The sequence below is a fragment of the Vespula pensylvanica genome, chromosome 5 (genome assembly GCF_014466175.1).
Source record: "Vespula pensylvanica isolate Volc-1 chromosome 5, ASM1446617v1, whole genome shotgun sequence".
Classification (NCBI taxonomy): Eukaryota; Metazoa; Arthropoda; class Insecta; order Hymenoptera; family Vespidae; genus Vespula; species Vespula pensylvanica.
In genome coordinates this window covers 8,296,530-8,322,583 of record NC_057689.1, presented here as the reverse complement: position 1 = coordinate 8,322,583, position 26,054 = coordinate 8,296,530, and the positions used below count along the sequence as shown (strand labels likewise).

At 30.0% G+C, this 26,054-nt stretch overlaps 1 protein-coding gene and 2 long non-coding RNA genes across 3 annotated transcripts in view; 2 read left to right on the top strand and 1 right to left on the bottom strand.

Moving 5' to 3' along the window:
- The window catches only part of LOC122629264, an 8,157-nt gene extending 3,153 nt beyond the window's left edge, over nucleotides 1-5,004 (bottom strand). Inside the window, exons 1-2 of the long non-coding RNA XR_006327210.1 lie at nucleotides 4,854-5,004; nucleotides 690-840 (exon numbers count right to left, since the gene is read on the bottom strand). This is a non-coding gene — a long non-coding RNA (uncharacterized LOC122629264). The remainder of the gene's footprint in view (nucleotides 1-689; nucleotides 841-4,853) is intronic.
- A 3,911-nt stretch (nucleotides 5,005-8,915) lies between these two features.
- Nucleotides 8,916-22,712, top strand: LOC122629506 (aquaporin-2-like). The gene is made up of 6 exons (XM_043812995.1): nucleotides 8,916-9,161; nucleotides 10,231-10,420; nucleotides 20,650-20,837; nucleotides 21,109-21,252; nucleotides 21,733-22,179; nucleotides 22,676-22,712. Exons 2-5 carry the CDS (start codon nucleotides 10,282-10,284, stop codon nucleotides 22,165-22,167), a joined length of 906 nt encoding a protein of 301 aa, XP_043668930.1. The 5' UTR covers nucleotides 8,916-9,161; nucleotides 10,231-10,281; the 3' UTR covers nucleotides 22,168-22,179; nucleotides 22,676-22,712.
- Nucleotides 22,713-24,638: 1,926 nt separating this feature from the next.
- Nucleotides 24,639-25,401, top strand: LOC122629507. The gene is made up of 2 exons (XR_006327281.1): nucleotides 24,639-24,935; nucleotides 25,133-25,401. It is a non-coding gene; the product is annotated as an uncharacterized LOC122629507 (long non-coding RNA).
- Nucleotides 25,402-26,054: the final 653 nt, after the last annotated feature.

Below are 26,054 nucleotides of genomic sequence, written 5' to 3'. Positions count from 1 at the left end.
TCGAATGTAAATAAATCCTTTTTTTGTCGAAAAGAAATTAATTTTAATCATAAATATGATAAACAAATTGTGCAATGATCTAACTTAAAAATTTAATTAAACGTATTACAATGGTCGTGAAAATCTTCGTTATCCTCCTATCATAATAATCCATCATTCCCATTAACGAATGTATCGTATAACCGTAACAAAAAATATAAAAATGAATTAGTTATCTCTCTCTCTCTTTCTCTCTCTCTCTCTCTCTCTCTCTTTTTAGAAATAAATTCTCATAGAGGATGATTCGGTTCGGTTAGCTCGAATTGTCATTTTGCCGATGAACGATAAGAATAGCCAGCCACCAGAGGGTTCGTTCGATCCAGCAAATCGTGAGGACACGAAACCATAGGTACTATTTTCCACGAACGAAAAGAATCTTTTCTCTGGAGCTATCTTTAGGTATCTATCTACGCATACTATATACGTTATATACGTAGATACATATATACATAGATATATACATACATCTATGTATCTACTCCTTCTTGCAATCGGAGAACTATAAATTCGAAAAACGTTCTAACTCTTTTTTTTTCTTTCATTTTCTCTCTCTCTCTCTCTCTCTCTCTCTCTCTCTCTCTCTCTTTCTTTCTCTTTCTCTGTCTGTCTGTCTTTCTCGTTCATTCTGGACCAAGTTAACAGCGTAGTACGACGTAGGGTGCAACGATCTCAAGTTTTTGTCGTGCAATTTCCAATCGGATAAGCGTCCACCGGAGGAAATTGCGAGACTCCTCCTCCTCCACATCCTCCTCATTCTCATCCTCATCCTCCTCTTCCTTCTTCTTCTCCTTTTCCTAGATTCTGCAGTCAGAAATCGTAGAAATGGTTGGAAATAAGAGTAGAAAGAAACGATTGGAAAGGAAAGGAATAAAAATCGTAGAGAAACTGATGGAGGAAAGAGAAAGAGAGAGTGATATAAAGATAGATAAAAAGAGATAGAAATACGATCAAACGATAAAAAATAGAGAGACGACGATAGATAGACAACAAAAGTTGTACCATATGAATTGATTTTGAAATTATGTAATTATGAATGTGAAATTATGTAATTGAAGATCGACTTTAAATCTAAATTTTGAAGATTGACTTAAATTTTGTTCGTTTAATTTCATTATCATTTAATTATTATTATTATTATTATTATTATTTATTATCTTAATTTATTTAATTTATCATTATTACAATTTATTATTTTAATCATTATTATTATTATTATTATTATTATTATTATTATTATTATTATTATTATTACTATTACTATTACTTTTTTTCCTTTTCAAATTAAACTCATAACGCTAGGAAAAATAATATCTATATTGAATAAAATAGATACGGTGTATGAACGGAATACATCGTATTGATCTGGGTATGATCAAAAAAAAAAAAAAATATATGTACATAAGCTGTCTTCTCTCTGTCTCAACGATTCAACAGAGATTCTCGGCGATGCAATTGGATTTGCAGAGGAGGCCCTGACATATTCCTTAGTCCGTTCGTGGTAACGCCTCCTTACGTATATGGAATATAAAGGGCGAGGGAGAACCGAGAGAGAGAAAATTATACACCTTGCACTTTTATCGTGCTCCAACATCGAACAATAAAATCGCACGCTAGGGCTACAAACGCGTGTGCGTCTGACTATATCGTTTCTTTCACGCATGCTTTTTATTTCGTCCTTTTTTCTTTTTTCCCCTCTTTTTTCTTTCTTTCTTTCTTTCCTTCTTTTTTCTTTTCTTTTTCCTCTTTCTTATTATTTTTTTTTCTTTCTACAGGTACACGAAAGAAAAGTCCCGATGTGACAGTCGAGCAAACGTAATCGGAAATCTCAGATTTTTCTTTCAAATTGATTTGAAATGTTTGCTTCATAAAATATGATAACGATAATAACACTAATAATATTAATAATAATAATAGTAATAATAATAATAATAATAATGCTCGAAGGATTTGTAATGCTTCATTTCTGATTCATTGTATCAATCCTTTTTGACAAAATTCAATTCCTATGGTACTTACAATTAAATGCTAATTAATATCAATAATTAATAATTTTGAATTAAACGTAACAATTATTTTCATTTAATGATGTTTTAACAGGAGTATCGTTAATCATGAATTAATTGATAAATCCAATTGATATTAATGAAAGAAATAATAAAATGTAAAATAAGAAAATAGAAAATAGGAAAATAAAAAAATAAGTAAATAGGAAGAAGTTGGTGCGAAATAGAATACGAAAGTCTTCGTTGGAACGTGGTTATATAACAAGACATAATATGTGTATAGAATACGTACAATAATTAACGTAGGAATAAGTAAATATTAAATGTATTTAACGCGTTCTTAAAGGATGGTAGTTTTAACCAACACGTTTTACGAGCGAAGCTTCTGAGTCTTGATTGCTTTGACGATTAAACGGTTCTTCTAAGTTCGTAATGATTCTCCTTTGTCGGTAATTTCGAAGTAATATGTTGTCGTTTCTTTCTCTCTCTCTCTCTCTCTTTCTCTCTTCCTACAAGTAATGACTACTAAATAATGCTAAATAACCTTAACCTTTGCTATAAAACTTAGAAATATATATATATATATATAATTTTATTATATAAATTAAATATATATGCATATATGTATGTGTGTGTACGTATATAAAAAATATTGAGTTAATTATATATCAAACATAAACGTTATAAATAATTAAAGACTCGAAATTGTATCGTTTTGAATGAAAATACCTAGATATTTTACATTGCATATATACCTACGCATTGTTCGAATCGTATCGAATCAAATATTCTTTCGATCAATCACGTACGTGATATATCGCGAAAGTTAAAATCAAAATATTGTCACGGGTATTTTTCCATTCGTGGAACTCACCGAATCAATAAGGAGAAACTTATATTGTATCGTTCTCAGGAGTAACGTATAAACGTTTGAAATATTTTATGAATACGTAAGACGAATAAACATGTAGTAAATTGATTTTAATGCTTCAAAAAAAAATATATATATATATTTATAATATGTATATATGTACACATATATACATTGTAAATTTGTTGTTATATATACGAAAATATAGATTATGAAAAATAACAGATAAATATTAATTTCTATGCACGATTGTTTATACAATCTTTAAAAAGGTATCGTTTGATGGAATAAATTTGAAAAAGCGATTTCCAATAATGATGTCGGACAATAATGATAGTAATATTATCGACGTTCGACGAGTCATTAAAATCTCTTTTCGTGATTCATGATATACAATAAAATATTTTTTTTTATCTCCGTCTGTATTAAAAAAAAAAAAAAAGAAAAAAAAAATCGCTAAAGAATTCCAAAATCTTTGTAAGACCGGCGTCGTTTAAAGGAACGTTCCATGGAATTGATTCGAATCATATCGTCATTTAAAACGCACTTAATTAAGAACGAAACAATTTCTTGAGTTACTTTCAACCGTACCCTGAAGCAACGAAAGATCGTTTCGGTATGTCCAACTCTTTAACCCGCTTCTTGACTCTTTTCGGGTTACGTTACTTCATTCGATCATTTTGAACTCGAGGAATATTCTATATATTCAATTAAAGAAATTTTTATTAATTAATGATGCATTTATATATACATATATTTTCAATATTAGTTGATCTATGGGATAGTCTGTTAATTCACTTTCATCAATTGTATATATCTTTTATAATATTATACAAAATTATGTACATAATATCATATATTATAATAAATATAATAAATTTGCACTATATATAATTTATATATATATATATATATATTATATTATATATGTACAATATTATATATGTCTATAAATAATGAAGAAATAGAATATTTTCTGATAAGGAAATGAAAAGTTCCATTGCAATTGTTAAATATATAAAATTTCTCATATTGTTATTTTCTTTAAATTCCGATCAAATATCATTTTTGTTTTTTTGTAATAAGAAAAGTAAAAGAATGTTTGAAAGAGAGAAAGAGAAGAAGATAGATGCGATCTCTTTTTAGCATAAATTTTCTTCTACTTATTGTTAGAAATTTCCTTTGATGACAAAAGAAAAGATAGCTTATCTCTTATTTTCCCACCGCATAAAACCACAATCTCGAATAACCTACTTGCAGAAAGGATTAATATTTCAAGATATAAAACGTGAAATGTGAGATCAACCGCATACACACGTACACATATAAATATATACATACATGTAGGCAGCACGCGCACGTACGCACGCAAGCACGTATATATATAAATATAGATTAATAAAATATTCGAATCGATCGATTCAAAACATATAACAACTGGATAATAGTAGTCTTCCCTATTAACATATTTACTTGCGTAGGTTTTCTATCAACGAAAAGAAGACAAGAGAAAAAGAAGAAAACGAAAATGAACAAAAAATGGAAAGAAACGGTGATCGATGAATCTAAAAATAGTAACGATTGATACGATCCTTAGAATGGATCGATATCGTTGCTACGAAGATGGAAGAAGGATAAGGGTGAAAAAGTGCGTGCATCGATCAAAAAGTCCCGCGTAAGATAAAAGGAAAGGACGGATAAATAATGTATCCGTCGTTGCGTTTATTTCTTTTCTTTTTTTGCTTTTTTTTTTTTTCTTCGTGGTACTCACGACTCGCCGGGAAAGGAACAGGTAGGTCAGTCAATGCGACGGAAAACTCGACGACCCGATGATTCTTTCTGGTCGAGTCTGATGAAAGAAGAAAAATGAGAGACAGAGAGAAAGAGAGAGAGAGAGAGAGAGAGAGAGAGAGAGAGAGAGAGAGAGAAGTTGCCCTGACCTCCTCCAATTGTGACAGCCAATGACATCGAAATTGCCGGGAAGGATGAAGCAGCTCCATCCCGAGATGCCTCTTTATACAAAATTCCTTTCTTTGGTATAAAATCGAAAAGCATCAGGTACGATTCCATTGATTTCGTTGTATGATAATAACAGACCATACGAAACAAGTAGAACAGATATTATATGTAATTTTTTTTTTCTATGTAAATATTTATGTATAATAATAATGATGATGATGATGATAATGATAATGATAATAATAATAATAATTATAATTATTTAAATATTGTAATAATATTATGAAATATAATTATATACATATAATAATAATAATAATAATTATTATTATTATTATTATTATAAATAATATACAGCATCGAACATTTAAATGATGATACTTATTATTCATAAGTATGTTACTGAAATAAATATATTACTAAAAATGACAAAAGATAAGTGCGAGAATATGAAATATAATTTTTGTCGAGCTCAATTTCTTATTTTTTTTATTTTGTTTTTATATATATATTTCTTTTTATTTTTCTCTTTGTTTTAATAAATTTCTCTGTCGATGATTCATTGAAAGATAAGACACGTGTTTTTTCAGATGTGTCTTCACTTGATGTAATATAGATAATTACAAAATTTCGATAATATTAGTCGATGATTACGTCAATCATTATAGAATATAAAATGAAGTATTATTAATGTTCGAATTATTTTTAGAAGAATTTGGTTAAGTACCAGATAGGTATTCCGAGGTAAAATTATTATAATAGAATTCTTGAAAATTCAGGTATAAATGATTAGAAATATGTATATAAATGGATTCAGCTTTAATTTGAAAATCTGTAATTAAGAGATTTCTTGATGATTTAGATCTTGTTAAGAGTTTAAATCTTTTTCGTTTGATTTCCGGTAAAAGTGAAACACTGACAAGTAGATAATAAACCTAATATACGTCTTATATTAACAATTCGATTATAAACAAGGCGAAGTTGAGAAAGTTTCATCATAATTATTATGATAACAAAGCTTAAACGTGTTTCGAATTCTAACGAACAATACCTTTCACTTCCTGGTTTATAATAAAAAATCGATAGATACGACATTAACAATCGACGATAATTTATTCAAGTATCTAATATAAGATAACTCGATATACGTTGGAGATTTTTTATTATTTTTATTTATTATCGATTACATAGGCAAAATCGTTACGTATGGCTACATATTCATATAAGCTATATATCGAATAAACTTCGATATTTACTTTGTTTATAAATTTTATCGAAACGTAAACATAATTACAGTTATTGGGTAATATGACGTAGATTTATGTTCGACTTCGATCAAAGTATTTTTCTTAAAAGATTAAATAAATGATTAAAAAGTCTTGAAAAGTGTCCTTTCCTTTCCTTTCCTTTCCTTTCTTAATGTTTTTGTCGAAGAATTCGCTTCCACTTTCATAAGAAATCTCGTTTCCCTTTTCCCTGTTATATTCCCGGTATAGAATCGAGTTCAGTTTTCTCGGTCGCCGACATTCAGGAAGGCGATTTGTTCCCGTCACAAGCAAGTTGCTTGACAGTGAACCAGTTCGTTAGTTCTTCTCTTCTTCCTCTTATTCTTTCTCTGCCATAGTGGACAGATTAAATGGAACGAAGCTCAAGAAGTCTTCTTAGTTTGTGCTAATCGACTTTCAGAATGTTATATGTGTGTGTATGTATATATGTATGTGTATATATATCACATTCTAACATATATATATATATTTATTTGGATATGTATATTTATATATGTATATATATTTATAAAAAAAAAATCTAATTCATAAATCTCTCAATATAATTATTTATATTTACTTAAAGTATATTACTTGAATCGATTCCTTCTACTGATATAATATTTATTTCTATACGTATACATTAAATATATATATTGTAAATACATAATATTATAGATAAATATAGAACATCACTGTGCACCATCGTACAGTTTCAGTTATTCAATCGTATCGAATTTAATGCAATTCTATCTAGAAAAAATTCATTGATAAATCTAAAGATTTAAAAAAAGAAACAAAGAAATGAAAACCAATCGACGAATAAATAAAAATCGTGATGAGATTGAAAAAAAAGAATCATTATCGAATGGAATTCGATCAGTCTATCTGAAATTCTAATCTCTTTAGATTTTCAAGTAGCTGCTTACCACGATTGGATTCATCCATCGTGGAGCTACCGATGAAACATTGAGAAAGTTCTTCTCTCTTCCTTTTCCTTTTTGGTGAGTATGCAACGAACGAGTATTTGAGAGAGCTCAGTGAAGTCATCGACCTGAAGCGGCCACGAAAATGTTATGCAAAATGTGGTTAGTTAATAATAAAGGGCTTCTTCGCGGTGTCGGCTGGTCGATTACCTCATAGTGTTATGTTCCTATCAACGGATAATTTCATCGATTCCGTGGAAAGTACGATGGGAATTTAAAAGAGAGAAAAAGATAGAGATAGAGTGGGAGAAAGAGAGAGAGAGAGAGAGAGAGAGAGAGAAATAGAGACTCAGAAATGTTCGAATAAACGTTTCAATAAGAAGTATTTAATTACGGAAGCGATACGATGATAAAAATATTTTAATGAAAGAAATTAAAGAAAATATTCTTCTTTCTTTTTCTCTTTTTTTTTTCTTTTTTTTTTTTTTTTTTTTTTTTAAAGAAGAAAAACATTTTAATTCCACCGTTATACGAAATAATTAAACAAATTTTACAAAGGATTTATTTCAAATAAGATTCCTTTTGATTTATAAATAAAAAAACAATACGAATTTCGATAATTTTCCGATAACAATGAAACTTTTAAATATCGATATAATTAATAGAAATTTGAATAATGCTAAGATTTACTCGCTTATTCGAATAATACATAATAGAAATGATGTAACGATTTAATAATAAATAACGTTAGTTCTTTTATTTCTTATATAGAATTATTAAGTGTGACTGCGTAATAGATACACTTTGGCGTATAATTTCAGAAAAATTCGTTTTGTAAACGAAGGTCAACCTCCCACGATCGTAGTATTCTCGAGGACAAACATATCGTAGTTTTATCGATCAATAACGATAATGCTGATAGATGCTACAAAGACGATCGTAAGTCTTTTAAAAGGCAAAGAAAAGCGCCGCCGGTCGATATGCAACTGAAGAGTAATTACGCGTAATTACGCATTATTTGACGTCCAACGTAAACAATTTTATATACGTAAATATATTCATATATACATAAATACCTATTATGTGCAGATACAATGGAAACCTTTTCCTACAAATTTCTTCCTCGTGACCTTAAACGTGTTTATCGTTCTCTTTCTTTCTCTGTTTATATTTCTGTCTTTTTCTGTCTTGTTTACTAGACATTAATAAACGCATTACAACGTGAACTTTAATACGTTACGTATGATATAACATATGAGAACTAATCGGTATAATCTTTTGAAATATTTTATATTTTTATAGAAAGATAAATACATTGCATTATCACCATACATATATTCATACATAAACGGAAATTACATACGCGAACAAACATAAACGCATACACACAAACGCACACGTATAAACACAGACCAGTTACTTTTTTATTGTATACTGCAACAAAGATTCTTTTAATTTCGAATGATGTCAAATAAAGAACATCTTTAGGAATAAGTTAGACGCAGCAAATGTGCTTGTTGGCTCAAGACACTCAAAAAAGAACCGACTCGGAATTTTGGCAGATGCCTTGCGTTCCTTCTCTCTCTCTCTCTCTCTCTCTCTCTCTCTCTCTCTCTCTCTCTCTCTCTCTCTCTCTCTCGTTTCCTCGTTGCTTGCAGGTAACGCGTACGAAGAAACGTAGATTGGCCATGTAACGGGAGACTGTCTGTCGTTGGCAGTGGAGGGTTTTCTACATATAGAGGTGCGCTCAACTCGCGAAACGATTCAGTCTCATCGAAACCAGCGTGGCAATAAAAGATCTACTTGTAAAGCTTGAAAAAAAGAAAGAAAGAAAAAATATATATAGAAAGAACAAAAAGGAAAGAAAGAAAAAAAGAAAAGTGTCCTTACTGATTTCGTTTTTCTCTTTTTTCTTCGTTTCTTTATAATCCTATTTTCGGAATCTTTAAGTGTCGCGTTGAGATCTTTTATTTTTTATTTATTCTTTTTCTTCTTATTTGTTTTATTTCTTTTTCGTTCCTTTCTCTAAATCGTTCCAACGATTGGACAATAATTTTCAACTTACGAGAGTTCCTCTATTCACATCGAATCTTCAACGGTAAGCTCGTTATCGATTTATTCGTATTTACACTTCTGACCGTGCAATATCTAATATTTTTCTTTCTAAGTAAACGCTAGAGTAAATATCGTATCGTATTAAAGTTTGTCTTTTTGAATTCTTTTCTCTCTTTTTTTTTGTCTGACTTAGTTTTACGATAATAATTGTATGGACGTCAATTATCGATACTAATCATTAGTCTGGTCTTTTATAAAAAATATAAAAGATAGTTCATTTGTCAATTCTTTATCTCTCTTTTCTTATCTTTAAAATTTATTTTTTTTTTCTTTTACTTTTTCTCTTCTTCTTTTCCTTATCTTTAAAAAATTTATATTTCAATGTTATTAAAATGATAAATAATCAATTCTCTGCTTTTAAGATCTACGATAAATAGATTTATCTACATATATAAAAGATAGGTATTGTACTTATTTACATAAATACTCGCTTATGTACTCGTATTTTCATTTTTAAAAAGATGATTCAAAAAAAAAAAATAATTCTTTAAATCATTTGACTTGATAGATAAGGAATCACGAGATATATAAATATAAACGTATAAATAAATGTTAAGTAAATTTTCTAGACACTTAAAAATTACACTTCGTTTTTGCGCTTATGTTTGTAAGAGAAATCGTATTTCACTTTGATTTAGTCGCGTTAAGGACGTAGTCGGAGTAAGACTTAGAATGATAAAGTTACGATAGTAGATGCAGTGTACACAAAATATATATATATATATATATATATATATATATATATATATTTAACTATACACGATCTTGATTACGTGTAAATTTCAATTTCGATGAAGACATTGGTTTTTAGTTTCAATTAAAATATTAATGTACCTACATACATTTCGTTCCTACATTTCGTACCTGTTAATTTTCAATTAATTATAATTGAGTTTAATTGAACATTCATATATTTACAATAGACAAATTATTCTAACAGCGTGAGGTTTCAGAAAAAAATTAACATCGTTAACAAATTATCGTTCTCACATTCGATTTATAAGAATAATCGTATGACTCGAGAAATAATCAAAAATTATTTGTACTTTCAGAGATTCGTACATTGAATCTGAACGTCAATCAACTAGATAAGTTTGATCAATATGGAGCAAGGTGGAATTTCGATAATATCACCGCCAGGAATTACGGAAAATTCCATTGGAAAACCGACGAAAAACATTGGACTAGCATTGAGATCAAACGCGGGTATTAGAAGTGCCAAAGAGAAGCTGAAAGCACCTTGTGAGTGAAATTACATTGAATTTGATCGTGAATCGGTAATATTAGTTGTGACAATAACGGTGATAGTTACGTTTACTCGAGTGTAAACGATTGAACTAATCGTAAATTAATACGGATAGACGATGATTAGAATTCGTAAACATAAAGACTTGGAGAGATCTCGTTCGTCGCAGAAACTTGTTATTAAATTTCACTCATTGTCATTAATGAAAGTCGTTTGAAAGACTTTTCAAAGAATCGTTTCGAAAGATTAATATTGTGTTTCTTCGTTATCATAAATTCTTTTACAGAAATTCTTTTCGATTGAATTCAATTTCAACGTTAAATTAGTTACATTGTACGATTAAACGAAATAATATTTATTATGATTGTTAACGAGCAAACTTCAAAAAGGAAAAAGAAAGAAAATAATAAGAAAAGGAAAAAAGAAAGAAAGAAAATCAACGATAATTTATTTAATGTACATTATACATTTTGCGATACGATTTCTCGAAATCTCATCAAACTTAAGCACGTTTGATTCTTACATAACAGGTGAATTTCTGGCAAGCGTCCATCGTTTATCTCGTAAATCTGTAAAGCAAGACGAGTAGTATCGTTCCGCCATATTTCATTTTCTTCCTCGTTGATTTCTCAAGGAGGAAAGGAAAGAAAGTATACGTAGAAAGGACGTTTCGTGCTGACTGCATTCTAAACGATGCTCTACAACTCCGGCGGACTGAAAATTAGGTTACAAATTCGATTGAATTCGCCGTTTCTCTCGTCGAGCTAGAAAACGCGAGAAGGTTGATGCGCTAACTCAACGAGGCGTGCTTCAAAAGCGTTCTTGTTTTCATATAATAGGTAATAATATAGAAATGAGATGAAGAAAACTCTATCCTGGAAAGAATCATGCGTATAAATTGCTACTGACCGTAGAATAATCGATTTTACGATAATTCATGCTTAGTTATTATTATGTAAAATTGCAACTTAATCGTGCGTTCGATTTTCTCTTCCTTTCTTACAATTTTACGTGAATCCATTAAATTCGTCACGGTTCTTTTTATAACGGGAAATAAATAAAATACGATATTTTATCAAATATTACGTTAGGTATCATTAATATAAATATTGATGTACGATTACACAATGCAATTATATAACGCGTAATAGGTAATTTTCGATATTACTTTTAACGTTTAAATTGATTTAAATTAATTGTTTATCTATTAAATTACACGGTTAATTTGTAATATTATTAAAATGAATGGAGAATTTTTTTAATGTTTTCGTATTAGTGAAGTGTATCGGAGAGAAATTGACTTGAAAAAGAGAACAACCTGTATTCTTCTGTTACATTTTCTATGAAAGAAAGCGCGTTGAGTGTTGGAAACATGTGGAAACGTTCGTCCCGGATGTTTTTACGATGCATCAAGTGCCTCGTGCATAGTCCGTTATACTCTAAGAAATCTTGCTAATAAAATTAGATCGCAATTAAGGGGCACTTAACGTACGAGCATCGTGATTTCATTCTTTCGTTCTTCTTTCGTGTAAACTCTTAAAGAACCACTTACGTTTCCTTACCGGCTTTCAACGCATCAGCTGATTTTGCTGATTTAACGCATCAGCAAAATTTGATATCATACGTACCTAATACTTTCTATTTTTTTTTCTCTTTTTTTTATTTTATTTTATTACAGAAAGAAAATCTTATTTACATAGATATATCGCTTCATTTAATTTTACGATCCAATTAAATAACTAATTCACTTAAATTTCGATTATGATAGATTATAATCGATTCTCGATATAAATATCGCTTTTTTCGTTTTCGCAATTATTTCAATTTATTACGTTTAATTTCGTAATTGATAATATTTCGATTCTAACCACGATCATTATTATCATTCGACATTTATGGATCTCGTTCGGCAATTTGTCATTACCAAGACGTTTTTCGAATTTTCCTTTTCATCAGACCGACGATTAGTCTTCGCAGATTTGTATGAGGTCGTCGATCCTTCGGAAGATCGTTGACGGTGAAAAGTAGGGAGTGATCGAGACTGTTCTCTATCCTCGATCTTGTGTAGAAAGTAGTTCGGGTAATGAGAACGGGATGCATTTAGTTATCGAGAAAGGAGTGAATGAATTCGCGCGAAATAATGAAAGGAAGTATAGACTTCGGTCGTTTCAATATCTACGGTGTGTAAGTAACTACTTATCCATATATCGTCAAGTATTTATAAAACTTTAGAATATCACGAAAAACGAAATATATATATATATATATAATGAAATATATATTAAATAAAATATATCATTAAAGAAAATATTTAATATTGAATAAACATATTCGTTAAACAAGACTTCGTTTGTAAATCATTAATAACAATTTTCACATTTATAAAAAGACAATGATTCATTTAAATGTCGTTTAATAAACAAATATATCGTATTCAAATTAAAAGATCGTTTATAAAAAAGAAAGAATATATAATTTTAATAATAATAATAATAATAATAATAATAATAATAATAATAATAATAATAATAATAACGATAACGACGACTACGACGATGAAAATAGTTATAAAAAAAAAAGAGAAAGTAATAAAAGCAGACGTCGCATTGATCTATATGAGAATTCATTCGAGGACACATCGTTTCTGTTTATCACAGTGAAGGAAAATTTCGAGAAGGTCCGAAGTTCGTACAGAGAAACTTTTCCGTTAACCTAATACTCGCTCTAAACTTCGTCTAAACTTTAAACGAGCGATTTATCAAGAGCCATCGTAATTCAGCACGGCCCTTCCTTCGAGCGTTCGTTCTCACGAGAACGTTCGTTCCTCGTTGCTCCACTTTGTTTCTTTCTCTTTTTTCATCTCTCTCTCTCTCTCTCTCTCTCTCTCTCTCTCTCTCTCTCTCTCTTGCTCTCTCTATCTCTATCTCTCTAACTCTCTCCTTTTCTTTTCATTTCCAAGTTGCAAGAGACGACGATATACATATACGTAGAATTACACGCACACACACACACAAACACACAGACACACACAGACACAAAGAAATACACACATACACAGGACGACCCAGGAAAATGTCAGTTAGTTTAGACACGACTAAAGAAGACAATGTCCTTCTGTCCTTTTGTAAAAGGAGTAGTAAACTAGCTGAGAAAAGAGTTAGAACGTCCAAAGTACGCATTTACATTCATTACTTTTTACAAATGGCTTCTCTCTCACGTTGCCGAAGAAACGACATTTAAACGGAAGCTTTCTGCTTCGCAATTGTGCAATAACACGCGCGATATCCAAGATTCCTGAATTTGTTTTCTCAACGTCGGTTATCTTCTCTTCTTCCTGCTGAATCTCGAGATATTTTCATGTGATACGCGTGAAAAAAAAAAAAAATTATATCCTTATCCATTTTATAATAAAATTAATAAAATGTTTTAATTTATACGACGACGACGACGATTATTATTTGTTATCGTATTAAATCGCGACGGTTGATAAAAGATATTAAAAAAAAAAAAAAAAAAAGAAAAGGAAAGAAAACAAGTAATAATAATCAATAACGATTTGATCGAATTCGTAAAATAATGGTTGATAAAAGATATTAAGAAAAAAAAAAGAAAGAAAGAAAAAAAATAATAATAATCAATAACGATTTGATCGAATTCGCAAAATAAATGGAAGTAATAGAATAATTTTAGATAAATCGAACAAAACGTAGAAGATAAGAAAGAATTATTTCTTACATTTACAAAGAGAGTAAGCAACTTGAATGTAGTAGAATCGTCTCCATGCTTTCAGGCCTCTCGGCCATTCACCGCGAACTTGACCCACTGTCACACTTGCAAAACGTACGATGCACGTGTACCGTACGTTCTACCCTTTCTTCTAACACTTCGATCTATCGATCTCTAATAACATACGATTACTCAAAAAATTACTTTCTATTATTTCCATTAAATTTCTATTATATACATTTGGATCAATAGTCAGGAAAGTTATTTAAGGAAAAAAAAAAAAAAAAGAAAAAGATTTGCAAAAATTGTATAATATGTGAGAACGTTAAGAAGAATTTTTTCTTTTTTCTTTTTAATTAAAAAGAAAAAAAAAAAAAAAAGATACATAAATAAGGATGATTAAAAATCAGAGAAATCATTTGAAATTTGTTTAATCGAAATTACTTCGACGATCATAAATTATAAACGTGCACGGATATTAAGATTGTATTAAGATTATCAAATTTAAAATTCAAATCGATTTTTGATACTCGAGCAATCGTTATAAAGAATATAAAAAAAGATTTAATATAATCTTACATAAATCATATCATGTTAATCCATATCGAATAATGAAATATCGAGATAATGAAATATCAAAGTTCAGAGAAGATAGATATTATATTTGTATATATCACTTTGAAATAGCATCACTAATTCAAACGTTCCCAATTCTTTCCTTATCCTTTTTCCCTTCTCCTTTCGACTTTTCTTTCGACCGAAACGGATTTATGCAACGATCTTAGCAACCAAGTATCGAAGTTACTTTCGAAGCGAGGTTTCCCATCGCCAATTTCATTTCTCGACGTTTCGTCCGTGACGATCGAACGCGAGTTGCATTAGATCATGAAAATCGAAATAATCTTATATCGGAAATTTTATCTTCTTATGTAATTACATGTTACATTCGTACAACTCGTTTCGAAGATAATAATCAGAGAAAAACAAATATTTTCTATTTCGAGTATTCAAAGTATTTCAAGTTTTATCAATGTGAAACATTATTTCAAACGTTTTACAATATTTCCTTTTCTCTTTCTTCTCGAATAATTCTAATAATTCGCAATTTCAAGAAAATAATCTAATAACTTTAAAATTCTTGCTTTGTCGTAAATGTAATTGCAAAAAAAAAAAAAAAGAAAAGAGAGGCAAAGAAAAAAAAAAAAAAGAAAATAAAAAAGAAGGAACGAATATTTTATGCGTTCTAATAATTACGGATAATATTTTTTTTCGCGAGAAGGTCTTGAAAACTGGTTTAGTTTTATTTATACGTTAACTTATGTATTCACACATGCGCAAACACCCACTCATAAACGCTACCAATTCTATCAATATTATTAACCGTTAAAAAAGACTTTCTTTCGAATTTACGAAATTGCTTTATGCTCTAGATTCCATCAAACGATACATACAGTAGGAAACGGAAATTCGCACAATAACGTTGTCAGAATCTTTCATGTATCTCTCTCTTTCTCACTCCCTCTCTCTCTCTCTCTCTCTCTCTCTCTCTCTCTTTGAGCAATAAAAATACGAGAACCTGATATTTTTCGAACACGAGACAAGAGAAATTTACTGTTTTCTGTCGTTCGAGAAAGCGTCACGCGTGTGACATTTTCAAAATGACAGCACGGAGACAATTCTAGGCCGTCACAGTGATAAATTTTAAAGCCGAGTATAAATGACATTTAATAATAAATATATTTATCGAATGAGCATAGTGATATAAGTAAATAAAAAAAAAAATATATACATATATATGAATCGTATAAAATCTTGTATTTACAAAAAAAAAAAAAAGTAGTTATCTTTCCATCAATTATTTTCGATAATTATTTACTTGTCAAAGAAAAGAAAGAAAAAGAAAAAATTAGAGTTCAATTAATGATATTTTATATAATTTTTTTTTTCTTTTCGATTAATTTTTCGATTAACGAAAACTCTCGTTAATTGAGAGAGACACAAATGACATTTATAACAGAATGGTGTATGTACAAAACAGAGAATAAAATCTTCCATCGAGATTGGGATAACATTGGGCTCGATAAAAATTCGCTTCATCGCTAACGTAAACGTTTTATTCGACTTTATTAGAAAATGAAATTAAATGAAATTAAATAGTCAGTCAGTTCGTTATCGAACGCAAAGTCAAATATTGGCCGCTGGAGTTGACCGAAATCAACTTCGTAGGGAGTTTGAAAAAATGAATTTTTTTTTTCTCCCCTTATTTTCTTACTAATTTCATCCTCTCGTTAGTGTTTCGTTTTTTCCTTCTGTCTTTTTATATTTTCGTAATTGTATTAGGATTAATTGAAAAAGAAAAAAAAGAAAATAATAATAGCAATAGTAGTAGTAGTAATAGTAGTAATAGTAATAGTAATAGCAGTAGTACGCTTCGAAAGAATTTTTAGATAACGATTTTATAGTTCTCTATTTTTTAACTTGTTTTCTTTTTTTTTTTTTTTTTTTTTTTATCATGGAAGAGAAAGCATGAACACGTTCGAAATTTCTCGATATTAAGTATAATAACAGTTATTATACGAAAAATAATGTGTGGTTAACTCGATCCTCGAGGAGATCGCGTGTAAACATCGCATTATCAACGAATAACTGATTCTCTTGAGAGTTCGTCGAAGTCCTTATCAGCAATCTCGATATCGTGCTTTCATCAGGGCACGATTTTACATCCTAATTAGTCTGTTTAATTGAACGTCGGAGGTATACCGTTCCCTCTTGGGATAAGAAAGAAGAAAAGAGAGAAATATCTACGAAGACCCAACGTTGAACAATGGAGAACCTTGAAAATGGCGAATTAGGAGCATCGAAATGGAAAGATCGTATTTATTTAAAAGATATAATCTCGTATTTGTAATTAATCGATAAATTAGACTTTCTTCGAATTTCACCTGGAAAGTAAATCAAATTTTTTTACTTTTCAACGATCACGATTATCTTAAAAACAATGTCCAATAGATTTCATTCGTTTTCGTTTCTCTCTTTCCTCCCCTTCATTTCTATTCGTTATATTTTTCTCTCGATTTCTCTTGTGTCACTTGATAGCTGACCGAGATCCATTCAGAGAAACTATTGCACCGTAAGGAAAATGAGTTTTCATTCAACAACGAATTGGATAACCAACACGAACAAAACTATGTAAGTGGTATACGTATGTATCGTACATACGTACAAGTAACAAAATTCTGCTCTTAAATACGTTCGATCGAGGCTTTTCCGAATATCGGATAGTTAATGGAAAGCACGTCTACCGTTTTCGATTCGGTCAATCGTAGAGACAATCGTTAAAGTAATTTTCAGAGGACCGGAGAACTTTTATTACATATACATATATATTGTGTGTGTGTGTGTGTGTGTGTGTGTGTGTATATTCGAAAATCTGACAAACAGTGAAATACACTTGTTATATATTTCAACGTTAAAACTTTATATTACTACTATTAATATATGTTTATTAATTCGATCGACGAGATTGTTAATTACGAGTCTATTAAAAACATGTAATTCATTTACACGGGTAACATAGATTCCTGTAATTTGATGATAACAACGATCATCAACGTTATCCCTGTCGGTACGAAACTATCGATTCATAAAATAATATTCATTTCGAATGAACTTCGACATTATTCTCGATCAATAACGTCTCTTTCTTTCTTATCAACTTTCCTTTTTTTCTTCATTCACATGACTTTTCTTACTCGATATTCCATATTCGAAAATAATCCAATTTGCGTTCCTAGTATTTTATTTTAAAAATAAAAAAAAATAATATATGGCGTATTGTAACCACTGACACTTCGATTGGACTCGCAGTCGTTGATTATTATAGAAATCTATAAAACAAAGAAAAAAACAAAAAAAAAAAAAAAAACAAAAAAAGACGAATAAAAAATAGTATTGAAATCATTCCCTTGAAATTCCGGAGAGGATGAATAATCTATAATCTGCTTGATTAAATTCCAAGAGGAGATATCAAAATAGAAATATCAACAAAAACAAAAAAAGAAAAAGAAAATTATGCCTTCGAGGTGGTTCAAGAGTTTGCAGAGAATTGGTAACTAAAGTTACATATTACTTTCACGAGTTTCGTGCAATAAACGAGCGGGCTGAAAACTTTCATCGTAATTATCGCGTATTCTCTGGGCTAGCTTCGTTTTTAATTAGAAAACGGGAGATCTCTATCGAGCGGTCGGTCTTTGAAGTAACAAATATAAAAAGGAAAAAAGAAAAAGGCAAAAAAAAAAAAGAGAGAAAGGAAAAAAGGAAAAGGAAAAGGAAAAAAAAAACAGATCGAATCGGAAAGTGCTGGAATCTCGTAAAAAGGATTTCCACGAATACACGACAATTATTTCGCGAGCGTTGTTCTTGCAAAAATTATAAACGTGCAAATTCTTTTCGCCGTAACGAAACGAAACGTTAAAAGATTTCTCATGTTAACCTCAACGTTTCAGTCAATACTAATCACGATATTTGCTCTCTTTTAAAAGATTTTCTTCGTATTTTACAATAATTTAACGATAATTCGAAACTGTTATTAGACTAATTTGAAAGAAGAAACAATTTTGTTGAGTTTTCATGATTACTTATTAAGAAAAGATACGATTTATCTTTATTATTTCGTTTCGAAACTAGAATGGAAAGGAAATCGATGAAGATATTACGAGTCCTCGAAAGTTGACTCATTTTACGGTGCATGCTTTTAATTGGTGACTTTTTTTTTAAAACATGACAACCAAGAGATTTCAATGACGACAAGTCATTAATGTTTTCAATACTACGAGTTCGTTATTGAATCTAATTATATCCTGACCACGTACGGTTAATTAAGGGAACAGGATGGTAATATCGATGCGAACGCTCAATGGAATCTCTCTGTATAATTTAGGAGTATATGAAGGCTTATGTGTGTTACATACATACACACATATATATACATATATATATACATACATATATATATGTGTATATATATATATACATATTTGTGTATAGGATAATATAACCATTAACAAAGAATGTTGTAGCAACATTCGTTAAATTTGTTTTGTACATTCTGAAAGATCTGATAAGTGTATAATGTATGTCATGTTAAAATTATCATGGCATTTTTACCGAAAGCTAATCGTTTCCATAAAAAATTAATACCTATTTAATTGAATACAATGATAACAATAGATAATTTTTAATAATAAATACGAAACGTCGGTATCAATTTCTTTCTTAATCTTTTATTTCATTTAACAAATTTCAAATACCAAACTTCAAATAAGGATTCGCGATTATTTCACTATGATATGCATAAACTCGTACTCGGTTTCATGTAAATTTCAACGTTGACCCTTGACCCCGACGTTCGTGGAAGACTCGATAATCTTATTTGACGTTTAAATGACAAACTTTCTGCCGATGAAACTTTGTTCGAAGAGAACTAACACAGAAGAAAATATCTTCCTCCTATCTCTTTTTTTCATTTCTTTCATGGCGATTAACAGTCAACACGACAAAGAGAAATAATCAGAAAAAAGAGATATTTATTTAGTATTTTTCATTATTATCATACTCTATATTTGTTTATGTAATATCTTGTTCTAATTGTTTATAAGATTTTAACGAAATATTCCATAAATACATACACACACACATAATATATATATAAGATTATACAATATAATATATATAGATATATTATACAACGTGATATAATAAACAACATAGACAATAATAAATATAATGGAAAAGAAATAGAATATAATTTATAACATACTTGAAAAAAAAAACAATATACTTTTATTTAGTCGTACTTAGTAATTCTTATACGTATTTATTTATTTATTTATTTATTTATTTATATACAAAAAAAGATAATTAATTAATTAATAAATTGAAAAGTAACTAAAGGATAATATCGATTCTCTTGAAAAAAAATTGACATTGAACGTCAAGAACTTTATGAAAATCTTTTCGACATCTATAGTTTCTTATTATCTTTCTCTTTCTCTCTCTATATATATATTTGGATTTCTCAAAGTTCACCCAGCGTGATTTTCTAAAGTGCCTTACGAATTATTTATTTTCCGTCCACGCGAATAGAAGCCGATCGTGCGCGAGAATGGCAAACTTTCGTCTCACGTCATGCCCGATTGCCTCTCATCTTTCATGAATTTGTTTTCCTTTTTTCTTTTTCTTTTTTTTTTCTTTCTTTCTTTTTTCTTTGATCTTTTTCTTTTTTTTTCTTCGAATTTTTCCACCACGTTCTTTTGTGTCCCTTAGGAAACGACGCACTCAGAATTTTTTCTTTCCTAATAATATTTCTTTTAGCTTTATTGGAAAAATCTTAGTTTAGGACGAAACGTGATTCGCAAAAATAACGTTATCCATTAATTATTTTTCTTTAATAATAAATCAAAACTGTATATATTTTTTTTTTTCTTTATCATTGTTACAGGGTTAACAAATTTAATAAAGGAAGAAAAGTCGATCTACGAGACGATCATGACACTCCTAGGAGAGATCATCGGCACTGCGATTTTAGTTTTTATCGGATGCTTGAGTTGCGTAGGAAGTATGGGTATCGTTGCGCCAAATTATCAAATTTCCATGAGTTTCGGTTTGGCAGTCATGATTGCGATTCAGGTAAATTGTATAAAAGATTTCGGTGAGAGAATGTTTCTTTCCAATTATTATTTGCATAGTGTAATTAATTTTATACGTATATACGTAATTATAAATATATAAAACACAAGAAAAAAAAGAAGAAACAAGATTATATATTTAATGTATTTTATATATTTATTATCAATATATTATATATTATTATAATATATATTAATTATTTCTTATCAATCAGTATTATAGAATTTTTTCCTTTATTTATTTTTTTTTTCATTCTCTTTTTTTTTCATAGTGCGTGGGTCACATAAGCGGAGGTCACATAAATCCATCGATCACAGTGGCTAGTTTAATCCTCGGCCTTAAGTCTCTACCTATGACCGGCCTCTACATTTTTGCACAATGTTTAGGAGGAGTCTTCGGTTATGGTTTGTTAAAGGTCAGTCAGGCAGTCAATTATTGCATTGTACTATGACTCTGAGTATCATAAAGCCATTTCGAGAACTTTGACCGATTATGGACATAATGGAAAAATTCATGGGAATACATTAAATACACCTGTCGTATTATTTCTGCTCTTTTTTTGAGAACGAACAACCTTTATGTAAGGTCGTCGTATTTAATTCGAACTATTTTCTCTAATCATATGTTTAAAAAATAATGTCATATAAAAATATTACAATCATATTATAAAAAAATTATACGTTCATAAAACAAGCCTATAAGAAGATATACTTGGCTACACACACGTATGATAGACTACAAAAATTATAAGTGTTATTATAAATATTCATTATGAAATATGATACATTCATCTTAATTCAATTTTTTTTTACTTTTTCATTTTTCTTCTTTTTCTTTTTTTTTCTTTTTTTTTTTTTTTTTTTAACTATAACGTTAAACGAATTTTGAATTCCAGGCGATAACTCCAAACGGTATGTTGCACGCTGGAAATCCAGAAGATACGATTTCCTTCTGCAAGACTGACGTTCATGAGAATTTAAGTGTTTTTCAAGGATTGTTATGCGAAATCATTGCAACTAGTATATTGGTATTCTTTGCATGTGGTGTTTGGGATCCACGAAATGAAAAGAATTCGGATTCTGTACCAATGAGATTTGGTTTTTGTATCACCGTTCTTTGCTTTATCTTCATTCCTTATACTGGTTGTAGCTTGAATCCAGCTAGATCAATCGCACCAGCTATTTGGAACGGATATTGGAACAATCATTGGATCTTTTGGATCGGTCCAATTAGTGGCGCTATTATATCATCCATTATTTATCGTTGTCTCTTTTTACCCAAGATTAAAAATGAAGACAATCAGAATACCTTGACTGGAGTACAAACTTAAACGGATTGATACGTGAGCATAATTTTTTTTATATATATCGTTGGATTTTCATACGTCAAGAAAGAAAAAAGAAAAACGAAATATTCTTCTTTTCTTCGTTTTTTTTTTTTTTTTTAATTGATATTTCAAATAGAATATAATTCAGATATCCAATCGCGATTTTAAAAATTGATTCAACCGACAGTTATTTATTTATTTATTTATTTATTTATTTTTTTTTTTTTTACTTTTTCTATTTTGTAGTATACACTCACACTTTTACATCGTTAAATCCGTTGATCGAAAAACGGGAAAGAAAAAAAAAGAAAAGACATGTACAAATCGATATTATTTGTTTATGTCCAGATATTTTTCATTATTCCTTCGAATATTTCACCCAACTGTATCAATTACTTTTTCTACCTTACGCAAATTATCCAACCATCATTTTTTATATAAACGTACAAACGTAGTATCAAAGCTAATTAAATCGTTATAATGAATATTCGAATTCGTTTTCCTTTTTCAGAAGGAACGATCACAATTCGAGAGAGAAAGAGTGAAAGGAAGAGAAAGAAAGAAAGAGATAGAGAGAGGGAGAGAGAGAGATAGATAGAGAAAAACAGAGAGATGAAAAGAAAGATAGAGAGAGAAAGAGAGAGAAATCCTGATCATTTAATCGAGTCGAAATAATTGGCGCTTACGAATAAAAGGATAACGAAAGGATCGTTGTCATTCGAAGGAGGAGAGAGAAGAAGAGAGCTGATAAGCTGAAAAGTTACAATCCCATGAACGAAAAGATCATGGTCTTCGTTTTCTTGTTTTTTTTTTCTTTTTTTTTTTTTTTTAATGATAATTTCGAAGAACTTCGATCTCGATAATACCGTTCGATGAGGAATTCTTCGTCATCGTTGAAATATTTTTCTTTGTTTTCTTTTTTACTCTTTCTTTTTTAATTGTACAAAAGAGATACACATAGTTAGTTTTTAAGCGATTCACAATCCCCCTCCGATCAGTCCCACCCTTAATTCATCCGCGAAATACCGATCGCTCTTTACAGGCGGGAATTTTAAAAGCAAAACGATATACTCGATTCGTTAATTCGATTTTCCCATTAAGCTTCGAGAATTTAAACGTACCGTAATCTTGCACGTAGATTAAGCTGAAATCAAAGTATTTAAATTATTCTATACATATTTATATCAGCATAATCCATATTTAAAGGAGTTTGTACTTCGTCGAGTTTCAGACTCGTTCGAGAAACTCTCATTGTACGTAAGTACGTACATACGTATATATGTATGTATGTATGTATGTATGTATGTATGTATGTATGTATGTATGTATGTATGTATTATTGTCCATGAATTTTCGAATAATTTGATATATTTGTGTTATAAGTTATCGTGATTCGAGTGACGAGAAATAAAGTATATATATATATATATAATTATCTTATATAAATTCTTATAAATTTTTTATTATTATTATTATTATTACTATTATTATTATTATTATTATATATCTATATATATATATATTTGTATTTTATTTTAAAATTATTTTATTTATATAGAAATGTCTATTACGAAATAATCTTTATTTCGACTCAATTATTTTTATACGCGAAGTACAGAGCGAGTAGAATGAAATAATCATTCATTACAGTATTCTTATAAAATTATTGAATTCCACTCTCTGTATACACTCTACAAATGAACACATTTGAATCTGTGATCCGTGAACGGTACTGTGCGTGCAAGAATCTATTTTATTCAATGATTTATTTATAAGAAAAAGAAAAAGTATTACATTATATTATACTATATTATATTATGTTATTTTAGAGAATTTTATATAAAACGTAAGAAAACGAGAATACGCTCATCAATTATCCCTCACCACATTTAATCCTTTTTTTACAGATAAAATCTCGAATCTTCACAAAAATTTTATCGATGATTATTAATATACTTATAATCGAGAAGTCGTAAAAAAAAAAAAGAAAGAAAGAAACAAAAGCACAAGAAAAAACAGGTCACTAAGCTACAATGATCTTCCTTTCGTTTTTTGGGGCTTACTGGAAAGAGCGATTGACGAGGGAGAATGCTCTTAAGGAAAGAAATAAACAAAACAAAACAAAACAAATAAACAAAAACAAAAAATGAAGAGAAGAAGAAAGAAAAAGGGAAGAACACGCACGTGTGTAGTAACAATCACGTAAAGCGAATGGAAAATCTCATTGGATAAGTTTGATTAATAGCCGAGAGCGGAGTCCTCGAAATTTTCGGTAAAACGGTTTGTCCTCTCTCGTAAACTTCCGGCTTTACGCCGAGCCATCGTGTATTAAAGCTCGTCGTTATCGTAACGTTTTACTCGGTATAGCTCGTTAAGCTCAACGCCTACGACGTAAACGTGCTACGCGTAGGAGGGAGTGAGAGGGAGAGAGAGAGAGAGGGAGGAAAAGAGAGAGAGAGAGAGAGAGAGAGAAAGAGAGAGAGGTAGATAGATAGAAGGGGAGAAGAAGCGAAGAAGGGGTAGGAGGAAGATAGGTAGAGAGGGGTGAATGCTGGACGACGTAGTACTTACTACGAGAGGGAGAATAGAAAGAAACAGAGATAGATAGATAGATAGATAGATAGTCAACGGCAGTTTCCATAGAAAATAACGCTCGACGCGTCGTTTCGCGAGGAAAATTCGCAATAACGGAATTAGTCCTGCGAGTTCAGGAAATTAGCTTCGTTCTCGTCTATCCAACACTCTCCCAGTGAAAGTTTTAATTGTATTCGGTAACGCGCACGCGACATTCACGAATACTCCTAGATTTTCCCTTCGTTCCTTTTCTCTCTTATCCTCTTTTCTCTCTCTCTCTCTCTCTCTCTCTCTCTCTCTCTCTCTCTCTCTCTTTCTTTATCTATCTATCTATCTATCTATTTATTTTTCTTTCTATCTTTTTTTCTCTTTGTTCTGTTCTTACCCTTTTCAGATAACGACCATCTTAATACTTCGAACCGAGTAATAATCGGGTCACGAGTGGAATCATGAGATCGTGAAAGTAGGGCGAATATAAATCTCGTTGTATAGTTTCGACGAGGATTAAAAAAGATGGAAATAAGAAACGAAAGAAAGGGAACGAAACTTCAGCAAATAATCGAACGTTAAGTACTTACTCACTTACACGAGATATATATGTATGTATGTATGTTTGTATGACGTATGTTGTTCTTCGGAATAAATTTGAGAAAGGAATGTTTTCTTCCTTTTTCTTTCTTTCTCTCTTTTTTCTTTCGTTTCCTTTTCTTCTTCTTCTTCTTCTTCTTCTTCTTTCTTTTCAACGTATGATAAGTAACAACGATAATAGGAATTATCGGTCTTTCTTTTTTTTCTGTTTTCTTTTTCCCTCTTTTCACGTTTTACATAACTTCTTTAATTATTCCTTGTAATTATTTCGATCGAATGATTACATTATAAGAACCGTGCGAATACTTCCTTTTTCGTATAGATTAATACGATGTGAAGTCGCATTTGAACAATGAAAATGATGGGCAATTGATTTCTCAGAAGAATTTTATTCAAAATAATAATCATTATTTAACTATCCAAAGAAACAAAGCAATGATACACACATTTCAAAAGAAAAACGTGTATGTGCGCGCGCGTCAGAAACAGAGAGAGAAAAAGAAAAAAAAAAAAAGAAAAAAAAAGAAAGACAGAGAGAGAGAGAGAGAGAGAGAGAGAGAGAAGTAACTAAAAGAATCGATGAAAGAAAAAATGAAATTAGGAAGCTGACTCATTCCGTGATTATCATTTTTATACTATACGCACAGGATGGTGGAAATTCGAATTAATTCTCTACATCGTCGCTGTCATCGCATCGGAACTATCTCTCTCTCTCTCTCTCACTACTC